Raw genomic sequence first — 11,867 nt, forward strand, 5'->3', positions numbered from 1 at the left:
CTGTGGACCGAGGTGGATGCAGGGGATAAGGTCCTCACCCTCGCCTCGTCTCAAAATTCTGCCGTCCATCACCGCCTTTATTCTCGCATGGGTTTTTATTTTAATCTCCATACCTGCCCCCATTCTCTTTTCACGTCCTCCATCCCTGGTCCAAATAGGACGGGGCCCCGATTTTTCTCCATCCACTACCATCCATAAAGAAAGAGGTTGAACCATTGAAGGGTTGACTGTGCCGACGAGAAGAAGAAAAAGGAGAATTACTGAAGAAGTGACGACCCAAAGAAAGAGAAAAGAAAGAGAGGATTGTTTTAGTTTTAGGGTTAGAAATTAGGAATATATAAGAGAGTTATATAAAATTTTATTAAATCATTAAAGATATTTTAGTTATTTTACTAACGAGGATCGGGAATAGGAGAAAGCCTAAGTTCTTCCCCGCCTCCATCTCCGCACGGGTTTTGATTTCAACCTACATCCTCACCTTTATCCTCATTTCATGTCCTCCATTTCTGGTCCAAACGAAACACGACAGGGCGGAATCCCGTTTCCCCCAGTTCCACTGCCCTCCCACTTAGGGGTGACAATGGTTCTGGTTTGACCCATAACCAACATGTACCAAACCCTATAGGGTCAGGGTTTGGTGACAAAGTTGGAGGTCCGATTAGAATCCATGTTAGACCCAAAATGTTTGATTAATATATAAACCTAGGTATGATTTGTGAAGTTTCATTCCAAACTGGTCCCGTCCGAATTCTGATTAAAACCCATGATTTTTCAATGCAAAAAGGATCAAAAGTATTAGTTTACTGGTATGGACTATGTGTGGTTCATGTAATCTTTATAAGACCCAGCTATGTTTTTTTTATGTCACACCCAAGTCCGGACCTGGTACCTACACTGCAAAGTCAGATCCAGAATCAGACTTGAATTCGAACCAGATCCGACTCTCTTAGTCCCCCTCCAGTCAATGTCGCACCTGTCGGCCATGCAATAGTGCAACTTAAGATTGAAAATTTGAAATTGAATAATTCAGGACCAAATGGATTCATATCCAATTTTAAAGATTGAGATGAGATTGTGAACACGCATCTTGTACACACGTGAATCGTATGAGGCTATTAACCTAAAGAGTTGGACACGCAACCTACACCACATCCATTAACCTTCAATGCATATCCATAACCTGTTATCCACGGTCCAGAAAGTAACTCATCCAAGCTACACGGGCACCATCCTCATGCAACCCTTTCTCTTACAAAGATTTCTCCCCAGCTGTCTGGAATATCCTTCTTCTTCACCACATTCTTTAAATTTTATTTATTTATTTATTTTTTATGAGGAAGAACCCTTGCCAAAGCAAAAAAAACCCCAACACCTTTGCCTTGCCCGCCTCAAACACAGCCTTGAGACAGTAGAAAAAACCCAAGTGAAACCTACGCCCTAGTGCCAGTAGAGTTTGATCCGGTGCCATATGCCGACCTTCACCAGTTATACATCATACCAGTGAGATTTGAACTTGCAACGTCCCAAACACAAGGTGACGTGCACTAGCAGCTCCTACCAATGATCACTGTTCACTTCACGAAATCTACGCAACGAATATACTGCCTGGCTTTTACTTTCACTCTCTCTAAACTTGTATATAAACCAAATTTGTTTATCGTCAAAAATACGCCCAACACATCAACTATTTACAAAGAGCTGCATGATATTTCCGGCATTACAACTTAGTTCCTTTATCTCAACTCGCAACTTATTTCACATCAACTACGAAAATTGCTTTATGAGGATTTTTTTCTATGAAAGCTTTAAAATTTTCGTTTTCATGGTACATCTAAAAAAAAAAAAGTTTATTAGTATATGTTGAATTTAACATATATAAAATATATAAGAACATAAATAAATATAATGAGTTATTTTTAAAAAATTTAAAGTGTTAACATAAAAAATATCACCTTAAAGTAGTCGCATTTTGGAAATATTTTAAAAAATACTAACATTCATTGTATTTGAAAATTTCATGATAAAATCTTGCTACTTGAAATGTTACCGCTATTTTCAGTTTAATCTAGTATGATAAAAAACTCATTCTCAATTTTAAAAAAATAATAATGACGGCAGTTTAATCATTTTATTTGTGTAAACAAAGTTCAACTAAATGATTGTGGGAATAATCGTATCTCTGCAACATAAAACAGAAAATAAGCAGCAGCAGAGTGTAATAAGTGGAAAGAAAAGGTGGATTTCCGTAAATAATTGATAAACCGGCAGTTCTCTAGAAATTACATTTCTTTTTGACGTTTTGTTTTGATGCTCTCGGCTGGCGTCGGCTATCGTTTGCTCTAAGTATAAAAATCGCGAAAACCCTCGTCTTTCCCCCCACTCCGATCGCGATTTCTGGATGGCTGCCGTTGGTTCTCTCAGCTTCGCATCTCGGAAGATTATGATCTTTTGCTTCCTATTTTCGTGTTTTTGGTCCCATTTTCTGAACAAGCACATAGATTACCTTTAGGAGGAAAGGGAGAAGGAAGGAGGAGACGGGAGGAATGGGGAAAGGTGAATTATTTTCCTTATTTTTCTTTTTTTTGTCCATTTTTAGAGGTTTCTGTTATCCTCTCTCTCTCCCGGTGTTGTGATACAGTGAATTTCGGTGGTTTCATCTTCTCTCTTCTGAATTTTTGTTGGAGAAATTTAGGTTTTTTTTTTCTGAATTTCTGTTATTGCTCTGTTTTCTTATTTTTCTTAGTTTTATTTTTAGGGCTGAATATTTGGAGATGTTGATCCGAGAAAATTAGGGTCTTTCTCTGCTGATGAGCTTTTTTTTTTCTTTTTCGCTAATTTTCTTCTTTTTTAATTATAATTTAGTGGATGAAATGGATTTATATTTGATTACGAGACTTTTTCGATTTCTCCTGTGAGATTTTTCCTTTTTATGATTTTGATCGGATTATCTATGGAAGGTTAGCCTTTTCTCTCACCTGATCAACGAGCTAATTTTTACATTTGTTTGTTTTCCCACGCCTGAAGCAGTGGAATTTGGGGATTCTTTCCCTTTTTCTTGAAATTTCTTTCTATTTTATATGAAAACTTTTTGAGATAAATGAAAATACTTCAAGTTAAAAAAAAATCTCCTAAAATTTCCCAACTTTTTCGCATGTTATTTTTTATTTTTGTAAATCGAGGAAATGAAGCAATAAAATTTAGTTTCTTTGTTTTTTTTTTAAAAAATTTCTGAGCTGATTAACGTCTTGGATTGAGAGCTTCTTCTTTTTTCTCTAATTTTGTTCTCTTTTTTTTCCAATGTACAAATTAGATTATTTTGTTATGAATAATGGATATAAAATTTGGAAGAGAGATGATTCCTGGACAATGTGTTCCTTTGCGCATCTGTTGCTAAACATATGGAATTGTTAGAAATGTAAGAAAGGGAGGTCTCTTTTATCCTCTATCTTCCTTTTGGTGAATTTGTTCCCTTGCGTTGATAGGAAAGAGCCGGCGCCGAGCTGCTTCTTTGTTTGCTAGCGATGACGAGACCCTCAGTACGGTTTCAACAGCTGAGTCGTCCGAGCTTTCTTTGGCGCCGGAAGTTGATGAGGTTCACAGTGAGACAGCTGAACTCGATAGCTACTTGGATGCCCTCTACGAGAAGAGGTAACATTTCTTTTTGATGTCCTTTGATTTTCTTTGGGGAGAGTTATTGAATTCTATGGATGATTGAGAGCAGAATTTTTCCCCTGAGCGAGATTCTTTGGCTAAAATATTTGTAACTGAGAGGAACACCTTCTGTTAATCCATTACTGTTTGTAGAACAATGTTACTTGATAGTTGTTTCAGAAACATGTTTGGAGTATATATATATATATGTCTGTGCTTTCATTCGTGTACTTGTGTTGATTTTCTTTTGCATTCCAAGTTCTAGAAAGGTAGGATATTTAACTGACTCTTGAACCATCAAATTCAGTCGATGGTTTACCGTGCTTTTGCTTTATTTCTTCAGTGTGTTTTGGGCCAACATCACCCACCCAAATGCAAAGATAAAATTGCTTTCATGTTCTTGAACGATAATCATGGTAGGTGCTAATTGAGTGGAGCTTGTCTTACTAAATCATAATCTGCTTGTTTTTCTTTCCCCGTGATTTTAGAATGATGAGCCCAAGTTATGGCAGCTCCAGGTGAAAAGGGAATAGGGGTATTAAGAAAAGGGATTTCCCATGGATCTAAAACCCCAATCTCTTTTGGGTGCCAAATACCTCCGATCTCTACTGTAGATGCCCAAGAAGAATGAGAAGGCAAAAAGGAACGTAACCTCCAATATGATGAACAAAATAGAGACATACCGAAGTCCTAATTGTACAACTTTGGTACGATGCCCTTCCAATGTGGATTCACATAGAACATCATGCCACCATACAAACATGGTATATAGGATAAATAGAAGGCCCAAACTGAGAAGTGTTGCACCCTCTTGAAATAACTGCATGTACATCACACCTCCTACGATGGTTGCCAAAGCTCTGAGTGAACTTGATAAGAATGCCTCTGATATGAAATCATAAACCACTTTGACACCATTATGTGTTAACCCTCCCTTCACCCTATCCTCTAAAGTTGTAAAGAAGGGTGGGGCCTCTCTTTCTATCTGATAGGACAAATCCAATAGGAAGGGATGGTTCTTTCATTGCATTGATAGAAAGAAGTGTTGTTATAGAATCTCTGTGTGTGAATAGCTTTATGCTTTTGGATCTCTTGTATCAAGGATTTTCAAGTTTGCAAATGTATAACTAATTGCAGTTGCTTGTGTTTGTAATCATAGTAAGTGCTAATTGTGGTGCTTGTGTTTTTATCTGATCTGCAAGAAATGTATATCTTTTTTTAGGTTATCAACGAGGGAAGCTGGACTAAATGGCCTATGCAAGGTATTCATGAGTGGAATACATGTTGATTTTGCAGCAAACAAGTAAGTGTGCAAATCTACAACGTGTAATATTTTATTAGAGATAAGGGAGGAACACCTGATATCTTAATTATTCACATCTTCTAGTCATCACGTTCATCTTATGTTTCTTATAAAGGGGTGAAACTTTGCTCCATCAGTGTGTGTCCATCCTCAAAAAAGGCTCTGCTTCTGAGATTTCCTTAGCTGCGCGTGTCTTGGGTGAGAATAAGTCAGCTGCTGTCACATTTGTTGAGAAGTTCCATACTGTGATTTATTAAGAATCTTTTGATTTTGCAGGTTTGCTTATTGTTACAGTAGGAGAGAGTGAACTGGCTTCCATGATTTACAGTGAATCAAGTGCGCACTTATCTCGTATTGCTAAGCAAGGCTCAAATGTTGCTAGTCGTATCTCGGTATGCATGCTTTTGGATTCTTGGTTCATTTAAGAAATGGTATTGTGGAGGAGCAGACATGGGCTGTGCTGGTGGCCAGTCCTCAGGGTACCAGGTGGGCCAAAGGGAAATGTTAGATCTGACTGGGCCTGTTTTCTATTGGCTCAAGTCCCCAAAACCTGCTGTTCATGCGTAATATCAGGCCTGGTTTTGGTCGACCTGAGTTATCTTCCACCAAGGCACAATTTCTATCTGACCTGAGCCCATTACCATTTTCATGTAGGGCTGATTCTAAACCTGAGCAATTCAGGTTCAGTCCAAAATTTGTGCCCAGGATTGGCACATTTTAGGCCGGATAGCCTATCAACCTACTCCAGTGTCCACTCCAACCTGGATCATTGTATTCTCGTAATTCCATTGAATATGTGTTATGATAATCAATATTTTTCAGGCACTGAAGTCTCTCGCTATTATGACCTTTGTTGTGGGAAGTGATGAAGATACAGATAGTATACTTAATGTTCTCTGGCAAGTTGGTGCTTATAATAAGGCTAAGGTGATTATTACTGCTTCCTGGATGTTCTATACTTCTATTAATCTGTTAACATGTCGTGAATGATGCTGAATATCGTGGTTTCCTCCTGTGAATATTTTGTCATTGTATTCTTGCAGGCTTCTGGAATCACTGAACCAAATCATGAAGTTAGGGCAGCTGCACTAACTTCATGGGCTTTCCTTTTGACAACAGCAACTGCAGATCATATTGATTCTTTTTGCATGAAGGGGTAAGCGTTAACTCCTTGTTTTTAGTTCACTTTTCTACCTGTGGTCGGCTTTTTAAAATTTTAAATCTAACTGCATCATCTTTAAACTCGGATCCAGATTCCCTGCTCTGGTCCAGCTGTTAAAGATAGGAGAACGCTCTGTGCGGCTTTCTGCTGGAGAAGGGGTTGTCATAATTTTTGAAAGGGAGAGTGTAAATGCATCTGAGTTTGATGATCGAGAGCCCTTCAAGTCCATTAGTGGAAACTTGTCAAGAAATACATATGAAGATGTAATCTGTCAGATGGAGGCTCTCTCTATTGAAGCTGGTGGAAAGGGAACATCAAAGAAAGAACTGGGTAGTCAGCGGAGTTTTTTCTGTGACATTCTAGCTTACATACAGGTTAGTTTTTCGCCACCTATTCCTGTGGTAAGTTGTTTGACTTTGTTAACTGGAGAGCTTAATTTACCTTATTATACGTGGTGACCGCGGAATCCAACATTTGTATCTCATTGATGTTGGCAGAAGTAAAGGACCTTTTGGTTTTAATTTTTAAGATAAAGATCATAGGATGGACCTACTGAATCGCTTACTTCAAGTGTCTATATGGTATCCTTTTTGTTCGTGTCCCATTGTTCTAGTCTCTGTCAGCAATTGGTTAGCTTTTCTTTTGAAAGAAAATTGTACGGAGTTTGCTTCATTTCACTACTTTTAACAAATCATTACTGATGGAACATGCCCTTTCTAGTAGTAGGCATCCCTGTCTGATTGTGTATCATTGGCGCTCGCGATTCTGTGGGGCCTGTGCAATTCATGTAGTATGGGAGAATGTTTTCTTTGTATATCCTTAGGAAAGTTATATTCATCTCACTTGAATGGAGCTGGTCAGACTACTGTCTATGGGACATCGACTCTTTGCAACCTTCTCTAAGTAACCACTCACTCTATGATCTTACAGGAGGGAGTAAGTCCAGATGTGGCTGTGAAATTGAGCAACTCTGATTGTTTAAGGGTTACTTCCTGGGTGCAGTCAATACAGGTATAGCTTCCCTGTTTAAGGGTTTAAGGATTCATTATTATGGTAGCTGATCGCCGTTGTACATTGACAAACCTGGGCTTATTAATAAATGCAGATGAACATGTTCAAAGGCTTTCTTGGAGGTGGCTTTCAGGCACACTTGTTGGCAAGTATCCTTTATCTTTGTAGCATATATATATAACCAATAGGAACCATCCTATGTAACCCTAACCCACCCACCCACCCATCTTTTTTCTTTTTTCTCCTCTTCTTTCCCCTTTCCCCTCCGACCATCTCCACCACACTCCCACCACCACCACCACCACCACCACCACCCTGGCCACCATCCACTGCCCTGCTGGACGACCTCCTGCCGCCCTGCCAGCCGCCGAACAGCCTCCCGTCACCCTCCCTTTGCTGGTTTGAATAATCTCCCATTTCCCCTCCCTCTACCTCCCCCCGCCCCTGCCCTGCCGGACAGCCTCCCGCCGCCCCTCTTTTCTTTCTCTCTCTCTCTCTCTCTCAGCATCGCCAGACAGCATCCCTGCCGCCCAGCTGGATGGCCTCCTGCTGTGGTGGTCCTCTGGTGAGAGAGAGAGATGAGTGGGTTAGGGTTACACAGGAACCATCCGATCTGAACATCGGATGGTTCCTGCTGGTTCAACAAGTATACAGATTTTACAGGTTTACATATTCTAGTTTTCCTATATGGGTAACTTGAAAATGTAAACCAGCGAAATATGTAAACTGGTATGCACTAAGATTTTCATAGTTTTTTTTTTCTAAAATTTCACAGTACTGATGTGATCTAGATGCTTGGTTTTATTTTATAGAAACAGACTCTTCCAATTACGATGTATAAGAAGGATCTTTTAAGGCTCGAAAATCAACGGCTCAAAATTTTTTGTAAATATTCATGCATACAAAATCACATTTCTTGATTCAATACAATGATCCAATAGACGATTCTAAGCAAATGGACCGCGCCAAATGCATCTTCAGGGTTAGATTTTCAAAAAACCCTATGAAAATCTCGGTTCATACTAGTTTACATATTTTGCTGGTTTACACATTTCAGTTGCCATATTTATATAGTCACTAAAATATGAGAACTATTGTGTGAACCACGATTTTTATAGATTTTTTTTTTCTTTTCTCTTGAATCTGACTGTACTGATGTGATATACATGCTTAGTTTTATAAGAACCCACTCTTGAATCATCTGATTTTGATGCATAAATGAGATCTTTTAAATCTTTAAAATCAATGGCTCATAATCTTCATAAATATTCAAGCATTCAAAAATCACATTTTTTCATCGAAAATACACGATCCAATGGTTGATTCCTAGCAAATTCACCATGCCAAGCATATCTCTATGGTTGGATTTGCAAAAAGAAGTGTTGAAAATGCCCATATTTCTAGTTCTCATATTCTAGTAATTCTCTCTCTCTCTCTCTCTCTCTCTCTATATATATATATATATATATATATATATATATATATATATATATATGGAAACTGAAATATGCTTACCAACCAAATATGTTTGCTGGTATGAATCGAGATTTTTTTAGTTTTTTTTGCAACCCTGCAGATGCATTTGACATGATCCATTTGCTATGAATCAATTGTTGGATGATCGTAATTGAATCAAGAAATGTGTTTTTTTATGCTTAAATATTATGAAAATTCTAAGCCATTGATTTTCAACCCTTAAAAGTTCCTTCTTATACATCTTAATTGGATGATCCAAGAGTCTATTTCTATAAAACCAAGCATCTAGATCACTTCCGTGGTGAAATTTTCGAAAAAAAGTAAAAAAAAAAACTATGAAAATCTTGGTTCATACCATTTAGCATATATATATATATATATATATATATATATATAATCACTAGAATATGAGAACTGAAATATGAGAACTAATGTGTGAACCGCAATTTTCATGAATTTTTATTCTTTTAAATCTAACTGTACCGATGTGATCTACATGTTTGGTTTTATAAGAACACACTCTTGAATCATCTGATTTTGATGCATAAATGAGATTTTTTTATGACTTTAAAATCAATGACTCATATTCTTCATAAATATTCTAGCATTCAAAAATCATATTTTTCATCGAAAATACACGATCCAATGGTTGATTCCTAGTAAATTCATCATGCCAAGCACATCCACATGGTTGGATTTGCAAAAAAAAGTGTTGGGAATGCCCATATTTTTAGTTTTCATATTTTGATTTTCATATTTCAGTTATTATATTCCAGTGATTATATATATATATATATATATATATATAGCCAAGGGAGACCATCCAACCAAATAATGGTCCAAAATTTAGGACCGATGATAATCAACTGTGTTTTTTCTCTAATGATCGAGTTGTTCATTGTTCAGACTTTATATATTGGATTTTTATCGTTCATTTAGTGAGTCATATTTTGGGTTATGAAATTTTGATGTTTTAATGCGTTTTTGAAAGCGCTAAAAATCAATGCCCGCAATACTTTGTATTGTAACATTTTAAAGTCGATTTTTTGCATTTCAAAAAACATGTCTATATGCCATAAAGTCTGTGTAAAGCATATTTCTTACAAAATAATTATATAGAACAAATATATGAGGTCTGATCATTGGAATGCTCAAGCATTGGAGAAGGGAGGCCGTCCAATCGTCGTTGGTTGTAGATTTTGGACCTTCCTTCTGCTGGACGGTCCTCCTTCCACATATATATATATATATTTGAATATTGAGAACAAATGTAACAGCTGAAATACACGTGGTTTGCAGGGTAATGCTTTTCTGCACGAAGTTTTCGACTTTAAACCAAAGCAGAGCAAGAAACAAGTATTGACAACAAAAGAGAAGGTAAAAGTACTCGTTTGGCAGTATCATACGCAAAAGTTTCCTGAAGTTCTGTTCTTGAACTAACTTTTTTTTTTGGTGCAGAGGATGTATTTGTCCCCAAATTCGGTTGTAAACAAAGCCAGGACACAAGAGTTGAACAAGCAAAGGTCAAATACTCGGGTATAGTATATCTCTCTCTCTCTCTCTCTCTCTCTCTTTGATTTAATCTTGTTCATAGAGGAATGGTTTTATACAGGTTGGTAATTATGGGCACTATAGCATCAGCGCGGGTGAGGATTAGCTGTACTAGTGTTGTTGGTATAAACCCCTTTTACCCCTCAAATTGGATGGAGGATTTAGCCCTTCTTCTCGTGGCACTTTTTCTACTATGGGGGACTTGTCTGTAGTTAAAAACATTTTTTGCAGGGGCCATATTTCAGTACTTGGTTGGCCACTGCCGGCGTGAAGTTCAAACACATAAATGCTCGAGTAAAGTTGAGCTCTATGCTTTAGTAAAGTTGAGCTCTGAAGAGCGTTTGAGATTTGTATTTCAATGCAATATGATCAAAAAATCGTTTTGGATCAATGATGTCCGCATCATGCTTTCTGCTTTTAGCCTAATTATTTATTTTGTCTTTCAATAACTGCAAATTATGAGTCAATGCATGTGATTGCCCTCTACTGGAGATGAGATGTGGGAACATTGGGTTGTCCCTTGTTAGTGGGTTTCTGGTTCGACCTGACTCAGATTGTAGAGGGTTCGACTTGAGAGTCCGATTTGATCTGGATATCCAACTGATCAATTGCAGTTTACTCTGATGTTTGGGCTATTTCAGATCCAGTTATCCTTAAACTAGTTGGATCTGGTTTTGCCTTAGGGGTGCAAGTGGATCATAATTGGTTGGGCGTGTGATCCAAATCTGACACATGATTCTGTGATATGGAGCTTGAAATAAGATTTGAATGCATGTTTTGATTGGATTCTGGCCTACATGATCAAGACTTTCTCGCATGGGGATTTGGTTGGGATTGGTTCCTTCTATCATATTTACATTCAGATGCTGATGAATCTAATTTGTGCCCCTTTTACACCTGTTACATGTAAAAACATCCCTATAATTTAAAGTTCGAATCCAGTTTTGACTCTACTACATCAGATTTAGTTTGGATCTGGATCTGGATTTGGGTTCAGACTTTCTTGCCCAACAAGAAGATTTGGGTTTGGATCTGCCATATGCAAATCTTGGGTTTTGTGTGTTGACCTGATCACCATCTTGAGTTCCAACTGCGTGTAAGATTTTATTCAACAAGTGCAAATATTTAATGAACACTTAAGTGTCTGATTAGTTTGCCTATAACCATGCATAATTTGTTAAATTCTCAATTTGGAGCTGTACTTACCCAACCTGCTTGGTTAGGCTTCATCAACACTGGACGTAGTTAGAGCTGGTAAGCGAGTCAAACCAACCAAACATAAAAGTGTTACAAGCGAGTCAACCTGCATGGTGAGGCCGAGTCTTTCATGGTTTCATATGAAAGAATTTCGTGGCACATCGTTTCATACAACATTCCGTACCATATAGTAAAGTCCATACTGTTGTTGTTGTATCGTTTCATACAAAAAGTGGAGCACGCCTAGTGACCGTCTGTTTCAAGCTGGTGGAAAAACTGCTCATTTTCATAAGAAAATGGGTCATTTTCCAGCAAAATTAAAGGAAAACAAATGGCCTTTCAGGTGGTGTTTGTTTCACCCAAAGTACATGAAAGAGGCCCTCTTTTCACGTCCTCTATCTCCCCATGGAGTTAAAGTGGCCGCACCCACGTTCTTTCATACGAAACTATCAGGTGCAATCACATTATACATTTTTGATGTGTTGCGACACCTGATCACACTGTGAAAAGATCAGG

General features: G+C 37.8%; 1 protein-coding gene across 1 annotated transcript; it reads left to right on the forward strand.

Moving 5' to 3' along the window:
* The first annotated feature begins 2,378 nt into the window (after positions 1-2,378).
* LOC149823038 (uncharacterized) lies at positions 2,379-10,545 on the forward strand. Its single transcript, XM_089980495.1, has 13 exons — positions 2,379-2,553; positions 3,483-3,648; positions 4,874-4,954; positions 5,070-5,152; positions 5,231-5,346; positions 5,777-5,881; positions 5,998-6,110; positions 6,208-6,490; positions 7,047-7,127; positions 7,222-7,272; positions 9,903-9,980; positions 10,062-10,139; positions 10,216-10,545. Exons 1-13 carry the CDS (start codon positions 2,544-2,546, stop codon positions 10,258-10,260), a joined length of 1,290 nt encoding a protein of 429 aa, XP_089836621.1. The 5' UTR covers positions 2,379-2,543; the 3' UTR covers positions 10,261-10,545.
* Positions 10,546-11,867: the final 1,322 nt, after the last annotated feature.

This window comes from Nuphar pumila, chromosome 11 (genome assembly GCF_984573655.1).
Source record: "Nuphar pumila chromosome 11, dmNupPumi1.hap1.1, whole genome shotgun sequence".
NCBI lineage: Eukaryota > Viridiplantae > Streptophyta > Magnoliopsida > Nymphaeales > Nymphaeaceae > Nuphar > Nuphar pumila.